The 26,440-nt window shown below is 42.8% G+C and overlaps 2 protein-coding genes across 2 annotated transcripts; one reads left to right on the plus strand and one right to left on the minus strand.

Moving 5' to 3' along the window:
- The first annotated feature begins 1,175 nt into the window (after positions 1-1,175).
- On the plus strand, positions 1,176-11,046 carry napbb (N-ethylmaleimide-sensitive factor attachment protein, beta b). The gene is made up of 11 exons (XM_072440131.1): positions 1,176-1,393; positions 2,174-2,253; positions 2,825-2,941; positions 3,075-3,121; positions 4,465-4,542; positions 4,644-4,699; positions 4,773-4,857; positions 6,546-6,650; positions 7,969-8,037; positions 8,111-8,161; positions 9,001-11,046. Exons 1-11 carry the CDS (start codon positions 1,293-1,295, stop codon positions 9,100-9,102), a joined length of 891 nt encoding a protein of 296 aa, XP_072296232.1. The 5' UTR covers positions 1,176-1,292; the 3' UTR covers positions 9,103-11,046.
- A 1,762-nt stretch (positions 11,047-12,808) lies between these two features.
- Positions 12,809-25,757, minus strand: gzf1 (GDNF-inducible zinc finger protein 1). Its single transcript, XM_072440129.1, has 8 exons — positions 25,712-25,757; positions 23,461-24,375; positions 21,685-21,868; positions 18,986-19,155; positions 15,667-15,761; positions 15,404-15,571; positions 14,512-14,669; positions 12,809-13,716 (listed from the first exon to the last, which is right to left on the minus strand). Exons 2-8 carry the CDS (start codon positions 24,360-24,362, stop codon positions 13,018-13,020), a joined length of 2,376 nt encoding a protein of 791 aa, XP_072296230.1. The 5' UTR covers positions 24,363-24,375; positions 25,712-25,757; the 3' UTR covers positions 12,809-13,017.
- Between the last annotated feature and the right edge of the window lie 683 nt (positions 25,758-26,440).

Below are 26,440 nucleotides of genomic sequence, written 5' to 3' on the forward strand. Positions count from 1 at the left end.
GCACAAATCCAGCTACGAAAATGTAAAAGGGCGACAAGTGCATGGTGTGAATGCCCTTTAAAGCTGGACGAATGTTGTAAATAACGTGTACTGCCACGACGGTGTCAAATCCAAAATGAAAATTTGAGGGAAAGTCGGCTCTTTGAATCTGTTTGTGTCACTTTCTTGCTCGAGTCTCGATGAGGTCGATGCGCGGTTCAAGCTCGATGTTTGGTCGTTCTAGGACGCGTATTTCATTTGTATCGTAGTTTTAAGTTATTCACGAGACGACACGGTTACAAGATTATGCATTTGGGGGACGTTCTGTACCTCAGAGGGCCCAGAATTAGGTGTTTACATCCCTGCGTGCAAAGCAAAAATGCAATCATATGTGTTAAAACCATATTCCTTAAGAAACTATCTAAATTTACAGCTCAAGACAACTTATCTTTTTGTTTTTTTGTTACAATTTTAATCAAAAGCTACTACTTCTTCACAACAGACTAGAATAAACGATACCTGAAACCAATGTACTATTTCGCTCCAGCGCAGGGCTTTTAAAACTGATAAATACTACTTGATAAGCATTTACTATACAAGCAGATTTGATACTGCAGTAAATGAATAACCCAGGAGACGTTTTATTTGACGTTAAATCTTTACCACTTTAAAACAGTTGCTTTCGATGCATTGTATTTTACGTGTTTTGTCGGACGATTAAGACATTTATCTAACTTTCCAGCACAACAAATACCCAGAGTTATTGCACACACAATCACACTAACCGCTGTGTACGTCCAACTGTTTAGATAAAGTTCTGTTATTTAGCAGTGATGTTGCACCCTCTGCTGTCGAAAAAACACAAAATACTTCTAATTTTGTTTTTTTATTATTATGTACTCAATTTAATTTTACATTAAACCCAACAAAAACAGGCGTCACATTTATAATTAAACGTTTAAATTTATTGTTCGTAAAGTAACTAAACTGAAAAAATGGGAATTGTAGTTTCTTTGATATTTTGTTATTTTGCACTAAATCGATTCTACACGTTTCCCCCCAACATTTTAAGCATTCAAAAATAATTATTTATGTAATTATTAATCGCCCTGGCCGCGTTCATAATCTCCGTTCTTTGAAATCCGTGGACACCATGGTGGACACGTGGAAGAACGGCATTTCCCAGACTGCACCGCGGTAAAGCCTCCGAGGACACGCCCACGATAAATAAACCACTGTAATCCTCGCCGCACCTGAAACATCTCCGGATTTTTCAGTTTGTTGCTGCGAGTTTAATTTCAATAGAGGAGAAAATGGACTGCTCCGGGAAAGAGAAGGAGGCGATCCAGCTCATGGCCGACGCGGACAAGAAAGTCAAATCCACGGGCTCTTTTCTGGGAGGAATGTTTGGAGGGTAAGAGAGAGCAAAGAAAGCACTGCAGCAAAGATAAACAGCGTCATGACAGTTGGCACGCAGCCTGTTTTCACCACGCATACACGCCACATTTAAGCAGTTAAGCCTTAAAAACGACACGTTATATTCTCCTGCCATCTATACGTTTGGCAGCTTTGTTTGTCTTTAGCTTGTTTGTAAAATGTATTTCTAAATCACTGCAACATGTCAGTTGCTAATGCTAATGCTACCAAAGCTCAACCTGGTCAGATTATAAGGTCAGAAGACGTGTTTACTCAAATCTATTTTCTTTTTGAATTTGTGTGTATGTAGGAAACATTAAAATCAAGATGGTCCAAACTACGGCCGGGGGGCCAAATGCAGCCCTCGGGACAGTTGTTTTTGGTCCGCGGGATTCTAGTAAAACTGGCAATGCTTTTTTATAGGGTTTAAATTAATTCAGAATCAAGCAAAACCAAAATTACTAACGTTTTGGTGTGAAGTAGATCTGTTTGTGGAGCCGAGCTATGGTTAAATTATGACATCAAATAAGGAAAGTAATCAAGTCAAAGACATAATGATGATTGTGACCTGTACCACGACCCTTGACCCCACATCATATTACGCATTTGTCGTGCATTACACCAGTTCGGTCCGATGCATAAACACGGGGGAAAGGGAAATATTTATGTTAACGATGTGTGAAAAGAGCGTTGATGAGATGAATCTTGATGAGATGAATCTTCTCCCGGTTCCTTTTATTCACGCCAATAACGATGTATTGTGTTTGTGTTCACGCAGAGGCCCTCAAAAAGTTGAAGAGGCGTGCGAGATGTACTGCAGAGCTGCCAACATGTTCAAGATGGCCAAGAACTGGGGCGGTAACGATCATTTAATAATCCTGTGCTGTTAAATAATATTGTGACTGTTATGACCTGGTAGGATGAATATGGCCTTCACGGTCTTTTACTAGTGTTTTAATCTGGAATTGAAAAGGTAAAAATAACCACAGTGTACTATATTTCACTTTAAATTTCTACTTTTATATGTTCAGATCTATTCCACTTTATTTATATTGCCCTTTTTTTTTACAAACGTACAACTGTTTAAAGTGGGAAAAAAAGACTGTCCCTTCAGCTCCACCGTCCACTGAAAATAAAATAAATAAAAAATAAGAATCACTTTATTACATACAACAAGTATAAGTCGCACCAGGCAAAAAATGCATAATAGAGAAGAAAAAAACATATATAAGTCGCACTGGAGAATGAAATGCGGTTGCAAGTGTGAAAATAACAAATAATATCACATAAGTCGCTCTGGAGTATAAGTATATAAGTATAAATATAAGTATAAGTTGCACCCCGGCCAAAACTATGAAAAAAGGTGCAATTTATAGTCCGGAAAATACGGTAATAATAATACTGCACATCTGACCGCGTGTTTCCTTAGCGGCCGGAGGAGCGTTCTGCAAAGCCGCCCGCATCCACATGCAGCTGCAGAACAAGCACGACAGCGCCGTCAGCTTCATCGACGCGGGCAACGCTTACAAGAAGTGCGACCCAAACGGTGAGCACGCCTCTGCGGTCGCGACACGCCCCGAGCAACCACGAACATGCCGACGGAAGATTTACCGCCGCTGACGCTTTTTTTGCATTGAACTGTTGTGGTGTCTTCTCCCTTTTTTCTTCACGCTGCTCAGAGGCAATCAAGTGTTTAAACGCCGCCATCGATATTTACACGGACATGGTAAGGGTCGTGCCAGACCGGAAGCTTCCACACTTTCACTTTCTCCTGCTTATTGCTATGTGCTATTATTTTACACTTTGGTTCTCTTCCTCAAGTTTGTGTCCGGCTTTACAAAATTAAACTTTCAGACAAAATAACGTTAAAAGTGTTATCACTTTTAATGTTATTTTGTCTGAAAGTTTAATTGGTTTAAACGTTATTTACAGTTGGGTCTATTTTCTGGAGGATGGATTTAACTAAAAAGATTGAATTTTGCTTCTAAAATGGTCACGATTATAATTTTTTTGGATATTTACGATTATCCCAATAATCTGGACATCCCTGTTCTTAAGCTGTACTATACTGGACTCTCCTGGTGTCAAAGGTTTAGAGACATTTATTTAGTCTTAGTTTAGACAAGGTTTTGAAGTGTGATTTTGAGCTTGTTTGGACCAGGTTTAGTCCAGTTTTATTCCTGGTTTAATCCCGTTTTATTCCTGGTTTAATCCCGTTTAATCCTGTTTTATTCCGTGTTTTTTTTTTCCTTTTTTAATTCCTGGTTTGATTCTTTTTTTTATTCCTGTTTTGATTCTTTTTTTATTCCTAGTTTGATTCTTTTTGATTCCTGGTTTTATCCTGTTTCATTCCTGGTTTGAGTCTGTTTAATTCCTGGTTTGATTCTGTTTAATTCCTGGTTTTATCCTCTTTTATTCCTGGTTTTATCCTCTTTTATTCCTGGTTTAATCCTGTTTTTTTCCTGGTTTAATTATTTTTTATTCCTGGATTTGTCCTGCTTTATTCCTGGTTTAATTATTTTTTATTCCTGGTTTTGTCCTTTTTTTATTCCTGGTTTAATTGTTTTTTATTCCTGGTTTTGTCCTTTTTTTATTCCTGGTTTAATTGTTTTTTATTCCTGGTTTAATCCTGATTTGGTCTCTGTTTTGAAAAATATTTGCCATTAACGCTGCAAAAGCGTATCGACAATAAGAAATTATAGTCGTATTTTGATTTACCGTTATCGGAACTTTACAGGCTCTGAAACGCATACTTTAAAAAATAATAATACAGTGGCATTAGTAAATCAAAATGTCAAAAAGAACAAAATATATTTTTTTGTCAACAATAATGCACTTTACTTTTAAATCTTCTCTCTTTAGAAGCTCCGCTTTTCATAGTTCAACCTTTATTTGATTGATAATGTGTTTAAAACGTCTCGATGTACAAAAGGAACACTAAAACAATGGTTAATGGCAGCTTTAGTTTCAATAGTTTGTGTTGTAGAGTCATTGTTCTAGCCGAATACTTTCTTTACTCGTCATATTCACAAACATACTAATGTCTTTGTTCACTCTCGCCTCTCGAAGGGAAGATTCACCATCGCCGCCAAACATCACATCAGCATCGCCGAGATATACGAGTCTGAAATGGTGGACATGGAAAAGGTGGGGAACGCTCAAAACCCTGGACCGTTCATTCGAGACCGTGCAACGAAAGCTTCCCTGTGTTTGCATTTGAAACCGTAAACCGTTCCTTTTGTCCACAGGCCATCGCACATTATGAACAGGCCGCAGACTACTACAAAGGAGAAGAATCCAACAGGTAATGGCCACGACCTGGTACATATTTGAACTGCTAATAATACGTGACATTATGGTTGTTCTGCTGTTCCTAGTTCGGCCAACAAATGTCTGCTGAAAGTGGGAGCGTACTGCGCCCAGTTGGAGCAGTACCAGAAGGCCATCGAAATCTACGAGCAGGTGAGTTACTACCGACGACACGCCCAGAATTATTATTAGGCCCGAGCGCCACAAGCTGGCGAGAGGCCTATTAGTCTCGTAAGGCCTGCGAAAGAGCGCTCGCCCACTTCCAAACACTCACTAACGCACTCCTTCACTCATGCACGCCCCGTGCATACTAATTAGTAGTAGGAAAATGGAACATTACCGTGCAAAGCCCGTGCAAAAGTGCGCACTAAACGAGCACTTTACATATAAAGCACTCATTTGCGCTAAGTAGCTCACGAATACGTTCCCCATCTCTTGCATGTTCCGTGCATATAAGCATGTAATGCAAAAATTGAACATTATTACTGTATAGAGGGCCAAAAACACAAAGTGGGCGGAGCCCACTCAAAATTATCGAAAGTACCCGTCAGTGACCAGGGACCCACACCATGAGGTAGGAAAGCGCGAGCGCTTTCCGAAAATGTATAGTTTATGATATTTGAAAAATGGGAAACATTGTTTTCGCATCAGAATATTATTCTTTCTTTCTTCTCGGGACCAACCCCCCTATTTTTCACCCAGTGAACATTGACGAAAAGTCACAAAAATGTTCACACCTCTAAAAATCGTGCCTCTCTACATTCTGGCTATTTCCCTTTTCTAAAATAAAAAAATTGGCGCGTCAGTGCCCCCAAATGTACCAAAAATGCATTGAGAGATGGGAAATAACCCCAAAAAAATCTGATCGTAAGCGCAGAGGTAGATGGTGACAAGAGAAGTAAAAAATATTATTACGGCAACTCCGTCCGCCCAACCAAATGTCGGCCATATTGCTTCAAGCATGACTCGGGAGTTTTTCCAAACGTCGTACTTTTACGAACTCCTCCCAGGGCGTTGGCCCTAAAAAGCTGAAATTTGGTGAAAATGCTACTGAGGAGTGGGACATCAAAAGTTAATCAAATTACATTGATACCTGTCACTGTCTCTGTGCGGCGAAGCCGCAAACTGTAGCAAGAATTTCAGAAATCTCCCAAATTTAACATTTCTGCCGTTTGCGCAGATAAAGTCCGAATTGCGTCAAATTAGAATCAGTTGTTAAACTCTTTGCCCTAAACCTACTTGAAGTGAAATAAATTAATTTGGCGCCACAGCGCCCCCTACAGATTTTATATGGAGGTTAAATGTTTAGTTTTGCGAAATTATATGAAATTTGACACACAACTCAATTTTGGCCCCATCAAAAAAGTCAATGAGAGCCATGTCATAATTGTTATGGCCTTGCATTAGCGATGACCAAAACCTCCCATGTTATTCCAATGGGGAAATCGCCAGAACATGTTTACACTTTAGACTTTCATGAACTCCTCTTAGGGCGTTAGACATATTAACCTGAAATTTGGTGAGACTCATCTTCAGGGGTGGACCATCAAAAGTTATCCACATTTTTATTCAAAGAGTCACGGTGTCTGTGCGGCAAAGCCGCACATTTTGCCAAGAATTCAAAATAAAATTGCTTTTTGATGGTAAAACAAAGGGGAGAAGATGTGACAGCGTCACAGATTCAGCAGTAGATGTAATAAAAGGACAATTTGGGCGCGTTAGCGCCCCCTCCTCTTGCGGCGGCGTGGCGAGGGCCGATCATTGCCGCTTGCGGCTATATTTAGTATTAGTATTAGTATTCATCTTTATTCTACAAACCCGACTCATTTCTCTCCCCACAGGTCGGGACCAACGTGATGGACAACCCGCTTCTGAAATACAGCGCCAAGGAGTATTTCTTTAAAGCCTCCCTGTGCCATTTTATCGTGGACGAGCTCAACGCCAAGGCAAGTTGTCGCGGCAACCAGTCGAGACGCAAGAGGAGGGGGAAATTACTTTATTTGTCTTTAAATCTGGGGCACACAACTTTATTCCCGTAAATAAGTGGAATCATCTTTTTTGCCCGTCAAGTGTGTTTTCTTTAAAAATGCAGAGGTTCACTTCCTGTTTAATTCGTGCCTTACGGGGAAGTAGCCGAGTCTAAAATAAATGAATAATTGATGAAGACAGCGGAGCACGTTCAGACCTTTACGTACAGTGGAAATACTTCAACTGGTACGTCTAAGTGTTTATAAAAGTAAGAGCTTTTGTCGCTAAGCTAATGCTAACATACAATAAATGTAATCGATACCGGTAAAATATCACAAACTGAACTAACCCGTGTACAAAAACACTACACTTCGCATCCTATGTTCTTTTATCAAGTGTGTGTGTTTTATATTTAAGTTAATGCACGTTAGCCTTTAGCTCTGAGACACGTTAGCCTTTAGCTCTGAGACACGTTAGCCTTTAGCTCTGAGACACGTTAGCCTTTAGCTCTGAGACACGTTAGCCTTTAGCTCTGAGACACGTTAGCCTTTAGCTCTGAGACACGTTAGCCTTTAGCTCTGAGACACGTTAGCCTTTAGCTCTGAGACACGTTAGCCTTTAGCTCTGAGACACGTTAGCCTTTTGCTCTGAGACACGTTAGCCTTTTGCTCTGAGACACGTTAGCCTTTAGCTCTGAGACACGTTAGCCTTTAGCTCTGAGACACGTTAGCCTTTAGCTCTGAGACACGTTAGCCTTTTGCTCTGAGACACGTTAGCCTTTAGCTCTGAGACACGTTAGCCTTTAGCTCTGAGACACGTTAGCCTTTAGCTCTGAGACACGTTAGCCTTTAGCTCTGAGACACGTTAGCCTTTAGCTCTGAGACACGTTAGCCTTTAGCTCTGAGACACGTTAGCCTTTAGCTCTGAGACACGTTAGCCTTTAGCTCTGAGACACGTTAGCCTTTAGCTCTGAGACACGTTAGCCTTTAGCTCTGAGACACGTTAGCCTTTAGCTCTGAGACACGTTAGCCTTTAGCTCTGAGACACGTTAGCCTTTAGCTCTGAGACACGTTAGCCTTTAGCTCTGAGACACGTTAGCCTTTAGCTTTGTCCTAAGTCAGAAATGTCATGTTATCTTGGTCATTAAAGCAATAAAAATAAAACAAAATCACCAGAAACGTTATATCTAATTTAATCAAAACACTCAAATCCAGGTTCATATTTTGATATCAAGTCATTTAACCTTTGGTACAAGTGTTTATTTTTGGACTTCTTTTACGTTTTCGTCTCCCACAGATCGCGATCGAGAAGTACGAGGAGATGTTCCCTGCTTTTTCCGACTCGAGAGAATGCAAGCTGCTGAAGGTAACGCGAGCGCCTAACGCGCTGTAAATCTCACGCCGTTTTGTCGAGTAACCTTCGTGTTGTGATGAAACAGAAACTTCTGGAGGCCCACGAGGAGCAGAACTCCGAGGCCTTCACGGACGCGGTGAGTTCTACCACCTTTTTCAATTAATCCACTTTATAGTGAGACAGTTTCATCTTTAAACCAGGGACTCTTCATGTGTCAAAGTGTAAAAAAGCTTTAATTTAATTGGGCTGAATAAGAGTTTAAAACGTTTGAAAAGTTGCGTTCACGTTTTCTCATTTCAGATGGAGGATTTCAGATTTACTGTTTTTTTTATGTCCAAATTTATCAACAAAATCATGTTGAACCAGATTATTATGAAAAACTGACTTTATTGTGAGATTTATAACCATTTCATCACTAATAGAGGATTAAAACAAGGCGCTCTTCATTTGTCAAGAAGTTTACTGTTATTTTTAAATATCTAAATTTATACACAACAAAATAATGTTTAACCAGATTAGTTGTTTCAGTGTCAGATTAATCCTATGGCTCAAAATCCTTTAGATGGATACGAAATCACGTTTCGAAGTTGTTTTGAAAAAATATAAAATTAAAAAAGTGTTTCCGCTGACAGTGAAGACATTGAGCTTCGTGTCAGTTTTTGTTACATTACAGTATTTAGTGGGAAACTAAAAAATAACTGCTGGATATAACGAAAAACTATTACTTTATTGTGAGATTTTGACAATGTTTCGTGTCAGTTTTCGTTACGTTACAGTATTCAGTGGAAAACTATGACTTCATTGTGAGATTTTGACATCGCGGTTGAGCTTTTGCGTCAGTTTCCGTTACATTACAGCGTTCTGAACTATGAACCGGGTCAAAACGGCTGCATTTTGACTAGTTTAGAGCCAAATTCTGTTGTCGGAATGGCAAAGCGCTCACGTTCAAACGCCTGCGCCTCGTTTTGTTTCCAGGTGAAAGAGTTCGACTCCATCTCTCGTTTGGACCAGTGGCACACGACGCTCCTGCTGCGCATCAAGAAGACCATCCAGGGCGATGAAGGCGACCTCAAATGAGCCCGCGCACCGGCCACTCTGCATGTTTCACACACCCATATATTTACACACCAATAAATACACACAGCCCCCGTCCGTAGTACTCGGAGAACGCCGCTTTCAAGTGCCGCTCGGTCATTTGTGTTTGGAGTTAGGAAAGAAGTGGAAAACGACAACCTGATGGATATTATATTATAGGAAATATGGAAGTAAAAGTGAGCATAAAAAACATACCGTATTTTCCGGACTAAGTCGCACCGGAGTATAAGTCGCACCAGCCAAAAAATGCACAATAGAGAAGAAAAAAACATGTATAAGTATAAGTCGCACCCCGGGCAAACCTATGAAAAAAGGTGCAATTTATAGTCCGGAAAATACGGTAATCCACATTTTTGTATTATTTCAATATGGGAATAGTCTATAAAGTGTAATTTATTTGACATTTTGAGATTATTATTATTTGGCAGGTTTCTACAGTAAATTCTCTCAAGAAAATGTTTTGTTCATTTGTGCAAAATAATTTGAACTCTAAATGGGAATTTTACGAAGATTTACAAAGGTAAAAAATGCTGTGGATTTAACCTGTCAATATTTTGTCTTGGAGATAAATTCATTTAAACTAGCAAAGAAATGACGTTTTGCTTTACAGTTAAAAATCAACACAATGCCTAAAATCTCAGTGCAAAAACATAAAAATTCAGTTTAAATTGAACAAAATGGTCGACTGAAATAATAGTTTGAATTGTATCTACATGAACTCCACCAAAGGCACTTAAACGCATCGTACGGACATGCCCACACGCACTTGAAAGCAGCACGATGTTAGAACTGACCACAGCGCACCCGCTCTGCCGTCTTCTGCGTTTTTGTCATTCATTATTTATTTTTTATTATGTCCTGGGCACGTTTGAATCTAGAAAACGTAATCCACTTGCTCATTGAGGTTTCACGACTCCACGCTCCCCCTAGTGGCCCAATCGAGTGTTGCACGTTTTCTACAGCCCTGATAAAGACGTTTTTGTTGTGTATAATTTAAATTGACTATATATTTATTTTAGACTGTGCAGCTGTAAGAGACGTAATGAAAGATCTTATGCACCAAGTGAAGACTGTTAAACACTTGTACCTTATCGCGAGTCACGGGGTGAATTCACACATCGTCACACTTTACTTACGTAAGTGTATCTTTGTTATAGCTCATCGTATTTAAATGTTTGAATATGATTGCGCTGAGTCTTAGTTGGTGTTTTAACATGCGATAGTAATAAAATCCTTTGTGCTTGAGCTTCAACCGTCATTTTGATTTGTGCCGTTACTACTACGAATTGTTTTTCACTCTTTATTTTGTAAATTTGTCTACTTTTGTTCTATATTTCAACGAACCAATAATTACCTGCTTGACATCAGTTGGAAAGAAATGTATAAAATTACTAAATGTTGAAGTCTTTACCACCGCTTCAGATGAATAAGAAAAGTATTAAAGAAATCCTATTTTGAATTACGACCAAACTAATTGATAAATATGAGCCGCGTTGATCATTCTTTAAAAAATGTATGGGACAAATCGGAAAAACTTTGATACGAGCAAAGAAATGTTGGATAGAAAGGGACAAAATCTGTTTTGTATAACTGATAATGGCAGTTATATCACCAAAATGTGACAAAATAAACAAATGTAAATTAATGGAGGATTTGAGTCATTTTAGCTCATTTTTCTGCAGTTTTGTTCACGTAGTCGGGTAATTTGTCGTGAATCATCCCTGGAGGTTTACTGCCGCGGCACACCTCCCCACCCTAACAGCGCGTACCTTTAAAGTGTACTATAGTGTTGCTGTACATTCTCCTTCGTGAGCCAGACCAAAGTTTTTACTAAAGGGAATAGTTGACCACTGTGTCGAGATGGAATAATTCTATGATGTACCGTGTGTGCTTGTGCGAATGGACAATAAAGTTAGTCAATTCAAACTTCAAACGTCTGTCTTCTGCTGGTTTTTAATGGGTTTTGTAGATGGCGTGCCGAGTCCGTTCTGAGGAGAAAGTAGATCCACACTGCAGTACTTTGGAGCTCCCGGTTTAATTTGAAGCAACTCCGCTATATTTCTGTGCAATTTATTGAATCCTTTTGGTCGGGGTACATTTAAATGGCCAGTGATAATCAGAAATCTAAATTATTTGATCAGATTTTGGTGTGTTGTTCACAAATGCCCAAGAGAAATCGATAACGCCAAAATGTGTCAATTTGTGTATTTATTTAGATCTTACATTCTCTCTCCTTCACCACATTATTCCGCCCTTTTTTCCCGCCTCATTATTGATATCGGCTCAGAAAATCCACATCGAACCACTTTTAATTTAGTCTATTCGGGCGAGGCGCTTCAAAATCTGACGATCGGGGCCGCTACGTTTTCAAGGCCGATTGTTCAGAATCCAGTGACAACGATGGAGGATAAGCTCTGCTGATATTTGAGCCCAGCGAGATAATATTCCCCAAATCGTGAAACAAAGAAGCCCTGATGAAGACTGGTTTAGTGTCGACACGAGCAGGCTGTCCGTGTTAATAAATGACTCTCTACAAGTGTTCCATCCGTCAAGTGAAGTCATCTGGTTCCGTCTTTGCACTTAGCTGTTCAAAAGAATGTTAAATATAATATTCTTATTGATCTTGAAGGAAAGTTCAGCTGCAGAAACGTTTTCACTTTGCTTCCACTTCGCTTTTGTGTCTCGGTCGAAGGTCTCGATGCAACTCAAAAAGTACACACTGAATAAACAGATTGTATATTTGCTTTCATTTAGGTTTATTTCATCCGTGACAACAATGAAGCTTGCCAGTTTTAAAGAGACTAAACATTTCACGCAGCTATGTCAAATAAATAACTACATTTCATATATTATTCGATTACCAACATACAATAAAGTATTAGAATTTTAGAAGACCTCATGTTTCATGTTGTTCTTTGTCATCTTTAGCCTACTCGCCCGCATAACAACCTCGGTCTCACGACACTCGCAGCGACCTCGGTCCCTCAGTCTCACAGCGACCTCGGTCCCTCAGTCTCACAGCGACCTCGGTCCCTCAGTCTCACAGCGACCTCGGTCTCTCGACACTCGCAGCGACCTCGGTCCCTCGGCCTCTCGACACTCGCAGCGACCTCGGTCTCTCGACACTCGCAGCGACCTCGGTCCCTCGCTCCCTCGGTCTCTCGACACTCGCAGCGACCTCGGTCCCTCAGTGTCCGACCTCGGTCCCTCAGTCTCGCAGCGACCTCGGTCCCTCGGCCTCTCGACACTCGCAGCGACCTCGCTCCCTCGGTCTCTCGACACTCGCAGCGACCTCGGTCCCTCGGCCTCTCGACACTCGCAGCGACCTCGGTCCCTCGCTCCCTCGGCCTCTCGACACTCGCAGCGACCTCGGTCCCTCGCTCCCTCGGCCTCTCGACACTCGCAGCGACCTCGGTCCCTCGGCCTCTCGACACTCGCAGCGACCTCGGTCCCTCGGCCTCTCGACACTCGCAGCGACCTCGGTCCCTCAGTCTCACCACACTCGCAGCGACCTCGGTCCCTCGCTCCCTCGGCCTCTCGACACTCGCAGCGACCTCGGTCCCTCGGCCTCGACACTCGCAGCGACCTCGGTCCCTCAGTCTCACGACACTCGCAGCGACCTCGGCCTCACGACACTCGCGGCGACCTCGGCCTCTCAGTCTCTCGACCCTCGCGGCGACCTCGGCCTCTCAGTCTCTCGACACTCGCAGCGACCTCGGTCCCTCAGTCTCACAACACTCGCAGCGACCTCGGTCCCTCAGTCTCGCAGCGACCTCGGCCTCACGGCATTCGCAGCTACAATATTTCCGTTGTAATTTGAGTCTGATCCCGAATCTAAAATTGTCTGTCGTTTCCACCTGAATACAATACTATCAGAATTCTAGAAAGACCTTGTGTTTAATTTTGCCTTTTGTTGTCATCTTTAGCCTCACTTTTTGCTTCTTCTATTTCAGTCGTCGTAACAACCTCGGTTTCAAGATTCGTAACGACCTCTGTCTCCACATTCTCAACCTCAGATTCATCATTTAGCACTACAATATTTTCGTCGTTGGATTTCGAATCGGATCCCGAAGCTAAAATTGTCTGTGACGCTGCCACCTCTAGGACAGACTGCGTGCTAATAGTTGGGCTTTCTGAAACGATCGCTAGCGCACCGTCCGAAATGGTAACGGCAGGGATTGTCGCAGTAGACATAGACTGAGCTACGCTAGCCGCTATCGAGAAAGGTACGGTTATAGATGAATTGTCCAAGGATAGCACGCTAGCTCCGGTGCTATCGGTATTGACGACCGGCTGGAGTTTGGTTCCTGCTGGTATTTCTGTGTGGATGACAGTGATGCCCCCGAGCGCGGCGTGGCTAACCAAAGCAATAGCTCCGTGGCTAGCCCAATTCGGCGGGACGGTAACGGTTGATGTCTCTGTCGTTTCGGACTTCCTGGCGGGTTTGGCCTCGTCTCCCTCCTTGGTACTTAACTTGTTCTTTTTATCCACAGTTTTGGGAGACTTTTTCTTGAGCTCCTCTGGGTTTTTTTTGTCTTCGATGTTTCCTTCTAGCACCACTAAATATGACGTCCAGGGAGCGTCAGAAGAATGGGTCTGAAATAAGAAGGAAAAGATTTGAGACGATTACCTTTTATTATTACTAAAATTACAACCGTAGAAGTCACACCAGACAAAAAATGCATAATAGAGAAGAAAAAAACATATATAAGTCACATTGGAGAATATGTTTTTGGCAAAATGTATTTGCTAAAATCCAAGACCAAGAACAGACATTTAATCTTTAAATGCAGTTTAAAATAATAACAGATTAGAGAACATGGTGAATAGGTGTACGTATGCTAACGCTAACACCTTCAGGTACATGACACACAGACAGAACTGTGGTAAGTGTCTGGTATGTTAACGTAGGTTGACAGTGTGAAAAGAACAAATAATACCACATAAAAGTCGCTCTGGAGTATAAATCTCATCCCAGCAAAAACTATGCATAAGGGTGCGATTTATAATCCAGCAAATACGGTAATAGGTCCTACATTAAAATAAAATCTTGGCGCTTAATTTTTCTGTACAATTTAGTGGCTTATTATTTCACTTTTCCCCAATCAAGTGGTGGGTAAGTGTCTTGCTCAAGTGCACACCGATAACCTCTTAAGTTTTTCATGTTTTACTGAGCAATCTGAGCTTTTCGGCACATTTCCACTGTGTTTTTCAATCTTTAAATGTCATAAACATGCATTTCAGAACTTGTCTGAAACAGTACTTAACAGGTTTATACACAATAAAATCCCATCATTTGGAGAGTATAGAATAGCATCTACATAACTGCAGCCTGGGATTTGCTCATTAAATTCATCTTTTTGGGCGTGGCCGGTGGCGCGCCTCGCTTACCGTGGTGTGTCGGCGCAGCGTGGACTTGTCGGTGAAGGTGCGGTTACACATGCTGCACATGTAGGGCTTCTCCCCCGTGTGGATCCTGCGGTGCCTCTGCAAGGCGTTGAGCTGAGTGAACTGCTTCTCACAGAACGGGCAGGCGTAAGGACGGTCGCCTACGGTAACCGCGCCATCACCAAGCAAAACATGCAAATCAAAGACATGAACAAGTCATTTACTGCATCACGTACGACCTGGAAGCAAATCTTTTTTTTTTTTTTTAAAGGCCACTGTGTTTTTACCAGTGTAGCCTGTTAAAGGGCGTATGACAGGTTTTTACCATGTTCTAATTTTGACTTTATTTGGTGTATTTATACTTGTTGTACATAAACATTAGTTTTACACCAATCGAGCAGGTATTTGTGGAGAAAACTTTGAAAAATCTGTAGAAAGACAGGAAGTGACATCACACCAGGGACACTCATTCCAGTCGAAGTTTATGTAGAATTTACACAAAGAAACAACTTTTTTTGACATAATTCAACTAAATAAAGTCACTCTAATATATTTTCACGTGTCAATTTTTTGGGCCCAGTGTTTGCTGGGTAATTTCCCAGTGTGATGTCATCAATTACAAACAGGAAGTGAAATTATAAACCTAAAAAATTTGCTGTTCTGAGATAAGTTTTAAAATAATATATAAAAGCCTAACTGCATTTCTTTTTAATGAGTCGTCCAATCTGTCAGAGGCACTTTAAGATTGAACTTTACAAGAGTTAATGTATTTTTCTATAAGAGTTTGTTTACGTTCATAACTCGCTCTAATATGGCGGCGAATGGCAAGAGTAGAAATGAGTATGAACATGTAGTGATTCAGAGTATAACAGGACGCAGTACCTCTTCCACGTACCTGTGTGTATTTTTACATGCTGGTTGAGGGAGTTCCTCTGTGAGAAGCCCCGCCCACAGTGCTCGCACTTAAAGGGCTTGTTTCCGGTGTGAATGTTCAAATGATGTCGCAAATATTCACGGGACGAAAAACTTTTACCACACGCTTCGCACATAAAAGGTTTCTCTCCTAGGAAAAGAGGAGAAAAAGCAGAAAAAAAACACAATAACTCATAGTGTTGTTGCCATTTGACTCTAAAATATGAGGTATAATGTAGATTTTACCTGTGTGTGAGCGGATGTGACTGGTCAGCATCTGTTTCTGTGTAAATCGAGCGGTGCACATGGTGCAGGCAAAAGGCTTCTCTCCGGTATGCGTCCTGCACAACATCATAGTAGTTTAAACAGCCATTACTTGATGAATATTATAACAAATATTCTAGACAATGGTGCCTGATCATAATTTGATTAATTACAGTCCTAATGAGACATGTTTTTATTAATTTGAAATTAGAGGGTAAAAACATCTTATTGCACAAATACAGGGAACATGTACTCATGTACAAAATGTACTCTTAAACATAAATAATAATTTACTCAAGATTGTCCGATGCTGCATTTATACAAAAGTAAAGCGTATATTTAGCCTTAGCTCAGGTGTGTCGTCAATAGAAAACATTTTAACGTTTCTATCGGTTTTTGTTTCATGTTGGCCCAGTCATTACAGAGATATTAAATATAATATCTGCAACAAATGCAACCATAAAGAGCTAATGTCTAAAATGTTCTTATACAACAGAAATAAAACTGCTAACATCCAGGCTGATATACAAAATGTTACTAATTTGCAGTTGTGTAGGTCTGTCTTGCAATATATGTAGTTAATTACTTTTATAATCTTACAAACTTGTACAAATGTACTTAATTTAGCTAAGAAATAGTGCTAAGAAATAGACAGGCTGCACTTATTCAGACAGTACAATGTTCTATAATGTACATTGAATTTGTGCCAATTTATGGTTTGATTGAGCCATGATTTAGTGCAGATGTGGATGGGTTTTACTAGTTGACCTCCTACAGTGCCTTTTAAGGCTGCGATCGTCAATAAACTACCGTATTTTCCACACTATAGAGCGCACTGGATTATAAGGAGCACTGTCAAATAATGGTATATTTTCGATAATTTTTTATGTATAAGGCGCATTAAGAGAAACAAAATGTGCACCGCACAAAATCGCTTCGAGGTCAGTTTGAATGAATCCATGTATAAGACGCGCTGGATTATAAGGCGAGAAAATTATAAGGCTTTTAAGTGCGCCTTATAGTGCGGAAAATACGGTATTTCGACATATTTTGATAGTCATAATCCGGACTGTACAGACTCAAGCACACAAGACCTTTAATAACAAAGACGGCGCCATTATTAAATCAAAATGTGGAAAAACGAATTAAAGACTTCTTACTTTCATCAGTAATGCACTTTATTCGTAAATACTTTTGCGTTTGACTAGTCCACTGATAAAATAATGGTTGTGTGTAGTCAGGGCCGGCCCAAGCCTTCAGGGGGCCCTAAGCGAAAACATTTTTGGGGGCCCCTCACCACGTCATCAGAATCAGTTTTATTGCCATTGTCAGTAAACAATTCACATATGGGAACTTTCTTCAACGCTAACAAAGCGCACCAAAACTCCAGGGCATCCGTTTGCCAGTTAGTTTATTCTCAACACCTCACAAGCTCAAATATTGATAACTTAAATCCCACAATGCAACTTGGTATTCCGCTGACATCACCTCTACTCCCTGTACAAATAACACACGTCCCAGATATGTTTTTGTGCGTATTTGTGGGCGTTAAGGGTCGACAGCCACATTAGCAGTTTAAACTAATGAACAGGGGGGTCTGGGGGCCCTCCCCCAGAAATTTTCAGACCTTTTTTGGGTCTTCTGCTGCATTTTAATGTGGTCCAGCCGGCTAAAGTAAGAGTAAAATGTTGAGGTTGTAATGCTATAAAATGATGATGTGATGAAACTGTGCCAGGAGAAAATGACTAAAGCCAGTTATTAATACATTAGTGTACTTAATTACTCAATACAATATTGGCTATGAAAAATAATGATGGTCAAATTGATTAATTTTAACTGAAAATGTAAAAGTAATAGTTATCCTTACTAATTTATCTTTTACAGCTCCCAACTGTTCCTTCTTGCCAAAGTGACAAAACAAGTTATATTAAATTAAACAAATGGCATAAGCATTGCTTGATTAACAATTAACACTGATAAAACAGTGCAAACATGTTATTCCCAGAGAATGAACAGAACGAGAAGTGAAGGTCCAAACCTCGCTATAGTGAAGAGACTGCGTTTCTGCAACTTTGCCACTTTTGTATAAAAATATATAGTATTATTCTATAACAGACGTAATCATAATATGTCTGGTTATTTTTCACTATCAATTTATTATAATTTATAACAAATAGTCTAATGATGCTTTTTAAATAAATTGAAATGTTTTATTGCTCTATTAAAAGTGAATTACAATATAAATGTTTGTTCTGATCAGAACATCACACACTGGACTCCTGCACCTTTACGTTCCTCTTATTGCACGTTAAGAAGTAAAACAGACATCACGAGTCACGATTGATCTCACACATGGTGATGTGAGAGAGGGACGCAAACTCAAACCCGCTCATCTCTGACTGAGGCTGCACAGGGGCCCGGGACAGGGGCCCGGGACAGGGGCCCGGGACAGGGGCCCGGGACAGGGCCGCACACTGTTCACTCCAAAGTCTCACATCAGAGGTTCTGGACGAGACGGCGCTCGTCCGGACCGGATCTCCGCCTCTAGTGACCGGGGCATAGACGCCCCTCACCGGCCTCACCTGCAGCTAACACTACGGGGCTGGTGTAAATGTTAAGCTTATTATCTTTCATTCAGACACATATTATGCGCGGGGCAGAGCTCTCGTCGCCTCCAGCCTGAGCGAACTAACGTGACAGAATCGTGTTGTTTCAAACAGCAGCATTAACCGTCTGTTTGTAAGAGAAGTTCAATACCTGGAAAGTGTTGTTGAGTTTGCAGTTTCTTTACATCGTCAAGAAGTTTCTTCTTTCGTTTTTCGGCATCGGGGGGATATATTCCTCTGGACATAAGGACCACGCAGGGACCATGTTCTGTTGTGTTTATGTTTTGCTCTCGTTCTGCTCGCGCATAATGCAGTTGCCCAATCAGTGCAGGTTTGGTGTCTTGGTTGCCAGATTGTCATTACAAATAAATGCAGTTTGTGCCTTATATGTTACCGCTGTGTGCGCTGCCGCGCCAGCAGCGCTACTACACTAGTGGCGCACGCTGCGCTTGCACTTCTCATAAGACGGGTTGCCAGATTGGGGGCCCTATTAAAGCCTCGGGGCCCTACGCGGCTGCTTAGTTCGCTTATAGGCTGGGCCGGCCCTGTGTGTAGTTGTGGTCCTGTCTTACCATTACTGCTACTTGATGCGACAATATGTTCATTTGTATTAAAAGTAACAATTATCAGACCTCCACGAATACGTAATGAATTGCGCGCTTGTTTCTGGCGCTCGTTTCTGTCCGTCTCTTTACCTGTAGTGCATGTTGAGGGCGGTTTTCTGGGTGAACCTGGCGTTGCACACAGAGCAGTGGTACGGTTTGGTCCCGGTGTGGATCCGCTCGTGCAGGAGCAGGTTGTTTTTGCAGCTCAGGGTCTTCCCACAGACGCTGCAGATTTGCTTGCTGTATTCGCGCTCGTGCACCTCGAGAGGGGGAACGCAGAGGAAAGTCAGTCAAAGAGGATGATGATTACCGAGCCCGAGGACCCGCGCACTGACAAAAGGTGACGTGTTTGGTATTGTGGGGGTGAGGGTGACTAAAACTGTGCCCTGTCGACCGCAAAAGCTCTCAAAACTGACCCGAACTGCACTTGAAAGACGACAGCACTGGAGTGCATGCAAAAACAACCCTTTGTACAGAGAAGTACTAGTAAATGGTGTACTTTTATGTTATGAGACGTATACAAGTTAGATTAAACTCCAAAGTCTTCAGCTAACTCACTCCTCATCTTTCCCTTTTTTCCAACATAAATACTTGATGACCAATAAAAATGTTGGTCGACTAAGAAGACATTCTCGAACGATTAATTAGGCTAAAGTGAACAGCGCACGGCGCTAACGCTGCAAAATGTAAAATTCAGAGTTACAGTTCAAAAACTCCAGCATCACTGGTCTCACTCAACATAAAGTTTCTTATTTTAAGGCAACTGAAACTGTGAATTAGTCCTTTATATATATATATTCTTTATATACAAACAGTTTGGACTGAAGTGAAATTATGCTGTTTTGGGGACAAACGTATGTGAAATTAAGAATAGAATATGTTATTCTAAACAGAAACTCCTTTTTTGTTATTTCTTCATCACTATAAATTATAAAGTTTATTTAAAAAAAATATTTAAAAAAATATATATAAATATTTAATACGTTTTTAAAACATTTACAAATGTACAAAAAAATTTACCGATTGATAAAATATTCGGTAGCTGCAGCCCAGCATTTCCCTCAAGGGCGTTCAGGTCAAACACAACTCCATTTGACATCGCCGGATCGCGCCGCGTCCCCCCCGCAGTTCCCTCAGCTCCACGACCACCGCGCCCCCCTCCTGGCAGTTCCCTCAGCTCCACGACCACCGCGCCCCCCTCCTGGCAGTTCCCTCAGCTCCACGACCGCCGCGTCCCCTCGCAGTTTCCTCAGCTCCACGACCGCCGCGTCCCCTCGCAGTTCCCTCAGCTCCACGACCGCCACGCCCCCCTCCTGGCAGTTCCCTCAGCTCCACGACCGCCGCGCCCCCTTACAGTTCCCTCAACTCCACGACCGCTGCGCCCCCTCACAGTTCCCTCAACTCCACAACCGCCGCGCCCCCTCACAGTTCCCTCAGCTCCACGACCGCCGCGCCCCCTCACAGTTCCCTCAGCTCCACGACCATTGCGCCCCCTCACAGTTCCCTCAGCTCCACGACCACCGCGCACCCCTCCTGGCAGTTCCCTCAGCTCCACGACCGCCGCGCCCCCTTACACATCCCTCAACTCCACGACCGCCTCGCCCCCTCACAGTTCCCTCAGCTCCACGACCACCGCGCCCCCTCACAGTTCCCTCAGCTCCACGACCGCCGCGCCCCCCTCACAGTTCCCTCAGCTCCACGACCGCCACGCCCCCTCACAGTTCCCTCAGCTCCACAACCGCCACGCCCCCTTACAGTTCCCTCAGCTCCACGACCGCCGCGCCCGCCTCCTGGCAGTTCCCTCAGCTCCACGACCCCTCACAGTTCCCTCAGCTCCACGACCGCCACGCCCCCTCACAGTTCCCTCAGCTCCACGACCGCCACGCCCCCTCACAGTTCCCTCAGCTCCACGACCACCGCGTCCCCTCGCAGTTCCCTCAGCTCCACGACCGCCGCGTCCCCTCGCAGTTCCCTCAGCTCCACGACCGCCGCGCCCCCCTCCTGGCAGTTCCCTCAGCTCCACGACCGCCGCGCCCCCTTACAGTTCCCTCAACTCCACGACCGCCGCGCCCCTTCACAGTTCCCTCAACTCCACGACCGCCGCGCCCCCTCACAGTTCCCTCAGCTCCACGACCGCCGCGCCCCCTCACAGTTCCCTCAGCTCCACGACCGCCACGCCCCCTCACAGTTCCCTCAGCTCCACGACCACCGCGCCCCCTCACAGTTCCCTCAGCTCCACGACCGCCGCGTCCCCTCGCCGTTCCCTCAGCTCCACGACCACCGCGCCCGCCTCCTGGCAGTTCCCTCAGCTCCACAACCGCCGCGCCCCCCTCCTGGCAGTTCCCTCAGCTCCACGACCGCCGCGCCCCCTCACAGTTTCCTCAGCTCCACGACCGCCGCGCCCCTTCACAGTTCCCTCAACTCCACGACCGCCGCGCCCCCTCACAGTTCCCTCAGCTCCACGACCGCCGCGCCCCCTCACAGTTCCCTCAGCTCCACGACCGCCACGCCCCCTCACAGTTCCCTCAGCTCCACGACCACCGCGCCCCCTCACAGTTCCCTCAGCTCCACGACCGCCGCGTCCCCTCGCCGTTCCCTCAGCTCCACGACCACCGCGCCCGCCTCCTGGCAGTTCCCTCAGCTCCACAACCGCCGCGCCCCCCTCCTGGCAGTTCCCTCAGCTCCACGACCGCCGCGCCCCCTTACAGTTCCCTCAACTCCACGACCGCCGCGCCCCCTCACAGTTTCCTCAGCTCCACGACCGCCGCGCCCCCTCAGTGTTCCCTCACCTGTCGCTGATGTCGGACCAGGTCTTTCTTCCGCTTGAAGTCCTTGGCGCAGGTGCCGCAGCAGAAAAGCCGTTCGGTGCTGTGGACGTGCTTCTCGTGGGTCTTCAGGTTGCTGCGGTTGGCGAACGACTGCTGGCAGATCTTGCAGCGGTGGACGATCTCGGACATCACGCCGTGGTAAGTGCTGCGGGAGGCAAAGCAGTCCAAGGGATCGTCAGTATTCTAAAACACGACCGTTATGATGTAACGGTGTCATTTTAATGCAATCTCGACACTGCTGCCTTCAAACGTTCTACTATTACACACTATTTCATGTCTGTTGTTGCCTAGAATGTCTTAATGAGTATACAACATATTAGAATACATCACATCGTATAATACATCATAGAATACGTACAGGCTTTTAGATAGAGACCCGTCTTCCCGTATTTTGGACAGGGAATTTTAAAATGTGGACGGGACGGCCATTTTATTTATAAATCTTAGAAAAAAAGGGAATATTATCATTAAATCGAGCCGGGAAGCATTTGACGATAGTCCACCATTACAGTTTACTGTTTACAAGTGAAAATGTGCATGCTGCGCGCTGAACGATCAACGAAATTTGTGTGCTTGGCTCTGATTGGCTGCCGAGCCGTGATCCGGAGAATGCCTAAGCTACTCGTTTTTTCGCCTAGTCGGCCTCTGTACCCCCGGACAAAATTATTTGGACGGGGTGTTTTCCAATCCTATCTTAAAGCCTGAATACTGAACATATTAGACGGCATATGTGAAAATATCAGTATTAGAACAGAAAAAGCTGGATTGATGCACGTCTGGACTACAACACGAAGTAACCTACTTCTATTATTATTATTATTATTATTATTATTATTATTATTATTATTATTATTATTATTATTATTATTATTATTATTATTATTATTATTATTATTATTATTATTATTATTATTATTATTATTATTATTATTATTATTATTATTATTAGGGAAAAAACATCTAATAGCGATTTTTCTGACAAAACGCAAATATAGACAAATAGGCCTATGGACGGACAAACGTGTAATTCGGTTTGTACAGCTGTATACTGCAGAATAAGCTGTTTTTAATGCAGCGTTAAGACTATTTTTATTTATTTATTTTGTCGTTTGTGGAAAAAATTACGGATGGAATTTAATAATAATATCGACTTCTCATTTAGTAAATTAAGGTTACCGTATTTTCCGGAGTATAAGTCGCACCAGCCAAAAATGCATCATAAGAGAAGAAAAAAAACATATATAAATTGCACTAGAGTATGAAATGCTGTTGCAAGTGTGAAAATAACAAATAAGATCACACATAAGTCGCTCCGGAGTATAAGTATATAAGTACAAATATAATCTTAAGTCGCACCCCGGCCAGAACTATGAAAAAAATACAGTATTTGATATAACTAGAGCTGCGACTTATGGTTATTTTAGTAGTTGATTATTCAGCGATATTTATTCTTTTTAATCCATCAAATAAACGGTTGAAATATTGTGATGGAAGGCGTCTAGATATATAAATAAAGTGTATTATTATTATGACATTTTGATTCAATATGAGTTTTAGAGCCTGATAACCAGATAACGATGAAGATTCTCAAAAAAGACGTCAATTATATTTTATCGTCGCGATCAGCCACAATTTCATCTCCGTAACAAATATAAAAAACACTGCAACGCACGTTTTAACAGGAACGCCAAAAAAACTAGCAAAGGACATGAGAAGAAAACCATCTCGCCCGCTCACCTCCTGTGTTTTAAAAAGCTCTTCTCGTAGTGGAACGTTCGCTGACACTCGGTGCACTCGAACTGAGCTTTAGACGTCCACTTGAACACCGTGTCCTCCCCTTCCCCTTCCTCTTCCTCCTCCCCTTCCCCTTCCTCTAGGCTGTCGTCTCCCAAAGGCTCGTGCCCCTCGAATCCAACGAGAAACCCGTCGCCGCCACAGTCATTTGGAACATTATCCTCCGGTGTCCACTCTTCGTCCGACGGCACTGCGCCTTTAGACTTTTTGGGTTCGGGACTTTCAACTTCCGCCTCTTCCTCGTCATCGTCCGCGCTTTCCTTGTCCGTTTCGGCCGCGTCTCTCGCATCTCGTAGCGCGGGCGTTTTACCCTTTGCCTCGTCGCTCGTCGGCGCGTGATCGCCATCGTCCGACTCCGGTTTCTTCTTCCTTTTCCTCCTCTTTGACCTCCTCGGATTGTTTTCCTTCTCCCTTTCCGCCGCGGCAGCAGTAGAATCCGTTGCTATCGTCTGTATTTTTTCACGTTTCCTCGTTTCTTCGCACAGCACCAGCAGCTCCCGGCAGTCCAGGAACTTGGCCATCGCCCGCACGTCGTCCACTTTCCCCCCGCCGACTTCCGCCCTCCCGGTGTAGACGAACTCCAGGAACGTCCGGAAGTCGGCCGCGCGCATGTTGGTGAGCAGCACTTTGTCCTGGGCGCGGTGCTCGGACAGCGCGGCGCTCTTGAAGTAGCCGCTGGACGCCGCCAGCATCGACCAGTGGGCCCGGAACTCTTCGGCGACGCCCTGGAAGTCGACGCGGACGGTGATGTCGCTGAGCTGCTCGCGGAGACGCAGCTCGTTCAGCGACGCAAGCATGTTGGCCGGGTGGGACGCCGACTCGAGCAGGATCCCGCTGACCGCCATCGTTTGTCCCGCACTGTCCAGGAAGTAAGGAAGAGAAATAAACACTCGATTGTTTTTATGATCGGTCGACCTGTCAAACGGTTATTTCTGTTGTACATTCATAGATTTTTTACTCAATAAAAAGGTTGAAATATGGCGAATGAAGAGAATATGTACGAATAATGTGTAATAATGTAGTTTATCTGACATTTTCATCGTTTTTGTGGCGTTTTTGTGTAATAATGCTTTTTGTCGTGTGTTTTAGAGTCCGTACAGTCCAGATAACCGGTACGATTATCGAAACACTAATTATAATTATGTGAAGTCACAGTTGTTCTGGAGTTAGTCGTCACAGCGCTGGATGTCAATCACTTTTTTCCTACTGTAGTCTTGAATTCAGAACAAAACTACTGTTGTTAATGTGGCAATTTGTGGTGCAATTGCATAAAATATAAGAACATTTTTGAACTTTTACTTTGGATCTTATAATGTAAGATTATTCTGAAGTTGTGAGACGGGTTCTACTCCGGCAATGTTCAAATATAAGCTAAAAAATGGGTTTGTTTAGCTGTGTATATGATTGAAAGGGTTTTATTTGCACTCTTTTATGTCTGTTTATGACTGTTTTGTGATTTCTGTCTCTCTGATTTTAATGCATTTTTTCCTGTTGCGTGAAGAACTTTGAATTGCCTTTTGTACAAATTGTGCTCTACAATTAAACTTGCCTTGCCTGTAATTATTACGACGTTAAAGCAAGAAATCTATTTCGTTCAGTGCTAAATTCAAGTTCTTTGAAAAATAACTACAATCACACTATTTTAAATTATATATATTAATGACAGTCAATAGTAAAAAATTTAATTGAATTCTTGAAACAAACACAGCTCAGACAAAATATATTTAAGCTCAGTGCTAATGGAACAAGCACAAACGTTTAAATAAAACGATAATAATGCTGTCACGTGGGATATTTACTTCTGGATTATCAAACTTTATTGATCCACAAGGGACATCACTTGGACACAGGAGCTCAAACACTGCAATAACAAAGCATTTGTCATAAATACGTATACAATTCACAATTATTTAAACGGCTACAATACATTAACTATTGCTGATGCGTGTCGACGTTCATAAAATGTACACATTAAACATTATTGTCGCCAGTTGTTTCGGTAGAGAGCGTTGCAGCAGCTAACAGTAGCACAACAACAACGACGTGCATGAATATTGTCCGTAGAGTGGATCTAATCAACGTAATAAATGCTCAAACTGGACGAAAATGCGCGATATTGGCCCGAAACACCGTCATTGTTTGCTATTTGGCAGGATGCACGCGGGACACAAAAGGCAAAGTGAAGTTTACTTACCGTAAGGTCGGTAAAATGGCGGCCTCGAAAATCTGCGTGAGAACGGAGGAGTATTTCCTGTAGAAGTGCGCAACACACTTCCGGTGCGGGGCCGGAAACAGACCCCAGATCAGATTAAAAATGGATTTGGCGACGGCGTTTTTAGGTTTAGCACGATTTATTTACTGTTCCCAGATCGTTCATAGTATCGGACGCTTTTTGCGATGAAATACTACTGATTTAGGGGATTAGAAATGGGCAAAATATCCCACAATCCTTGTAAATTCAGCAATATATATGTTTTTTTTTGTATCTTTACGCCGATTTTAGCCAAAGTTTATACTAATATTCTAGTTAAATTGTTAGATTTAAGGATTTATATTAATTGTACACTGTCTAGTAAGCATGAAGTCAGGCCTATTTAACTGCAAATTCAACCAAAAATTAAAAAAAAACACAATGAAACTACAGCAACGATAACCTGATCTGCCGTAAAGTACAAAAAATATAGCTGAAAACATTGCACATCTGACGTGATTCGAGCTTCCGGATGATGCAGTGGCGTTAGCCGTCCACCTGAGGACGCCATAGGTTTAAAATGAATGCATTGCATGTGATTTATGGAGACGCTGGCCCTGTGGGGGAAACCTACGCTACTGTAAGCTAATATTTCCCCTCAACATTGTTCTTTTTAACAGTTCTGTTCGTTTTCATCGATATTATAGAATGTTTTCATAACGTGCACATGTA

This window comes from Eucyclogobius newberryi, unplaced genomic scaffold (genome assembly GCF_026437365.1).
Source record: "Eucyclogobius newberryi isolate DKJ021-1_F unplaced genomic scaffold, fEucNew1.0.hap1 SCAF_1, whole genome shotgun sequence".
Classification (NCBI taxonomy): Eukaryota; Metazoa; Chordata; class Actinopteri; order Gobiiformes; family Gobiidae; genus Eucyclogobius; species Eucyclogobius newberryi.

Bases quoted from the DNA above. Each gene is read 5' to 3' on its own strand.
- gzf1 (XM_072440129.1), bottom strand. From the start codon at position 24,362: ATGGCGGTCAGCGGGATCCTGCTCGAGTCGGCGTCCCACCCGGCCAAC. The intron at 21,869-23,460 runs GTGAGCGGGCGA...TGCCTCCCGCAG, and splicing joins AGCTTTTTAAAACACAGGAG to CACTTACCACGGCGTGATGT. The intron at 15,762-18,985 runs GTAAAGAGACGG...GATGTTGTGCAG, and splicing joins GCCCTCAACATGCACTACAG to GACGCATACCGGAGAGAAGC.
- napbb (XM_072440131.1), top strand. From the start codon at position 1,293: ATGGACTGCTCCGGGAAAGAGAAGGAGGCGATCCAGCTCATGGCCGAC. The intron at 1,394-2,173 runs GTAAGAGAGAGC...GTGTTCACGCAG, and splicing joins CTGGGAGGAATGTTTGGAGG to AGGCCCTCAAAAAGTTGAAG. The intron at 6,651-7,968 runs GCAAGTTGTCGC...CGTCTCCCACAG, and splicing joins TGGACGAGCTCAACGCCAAG to ATCGCGATCGAGAAGTACGA.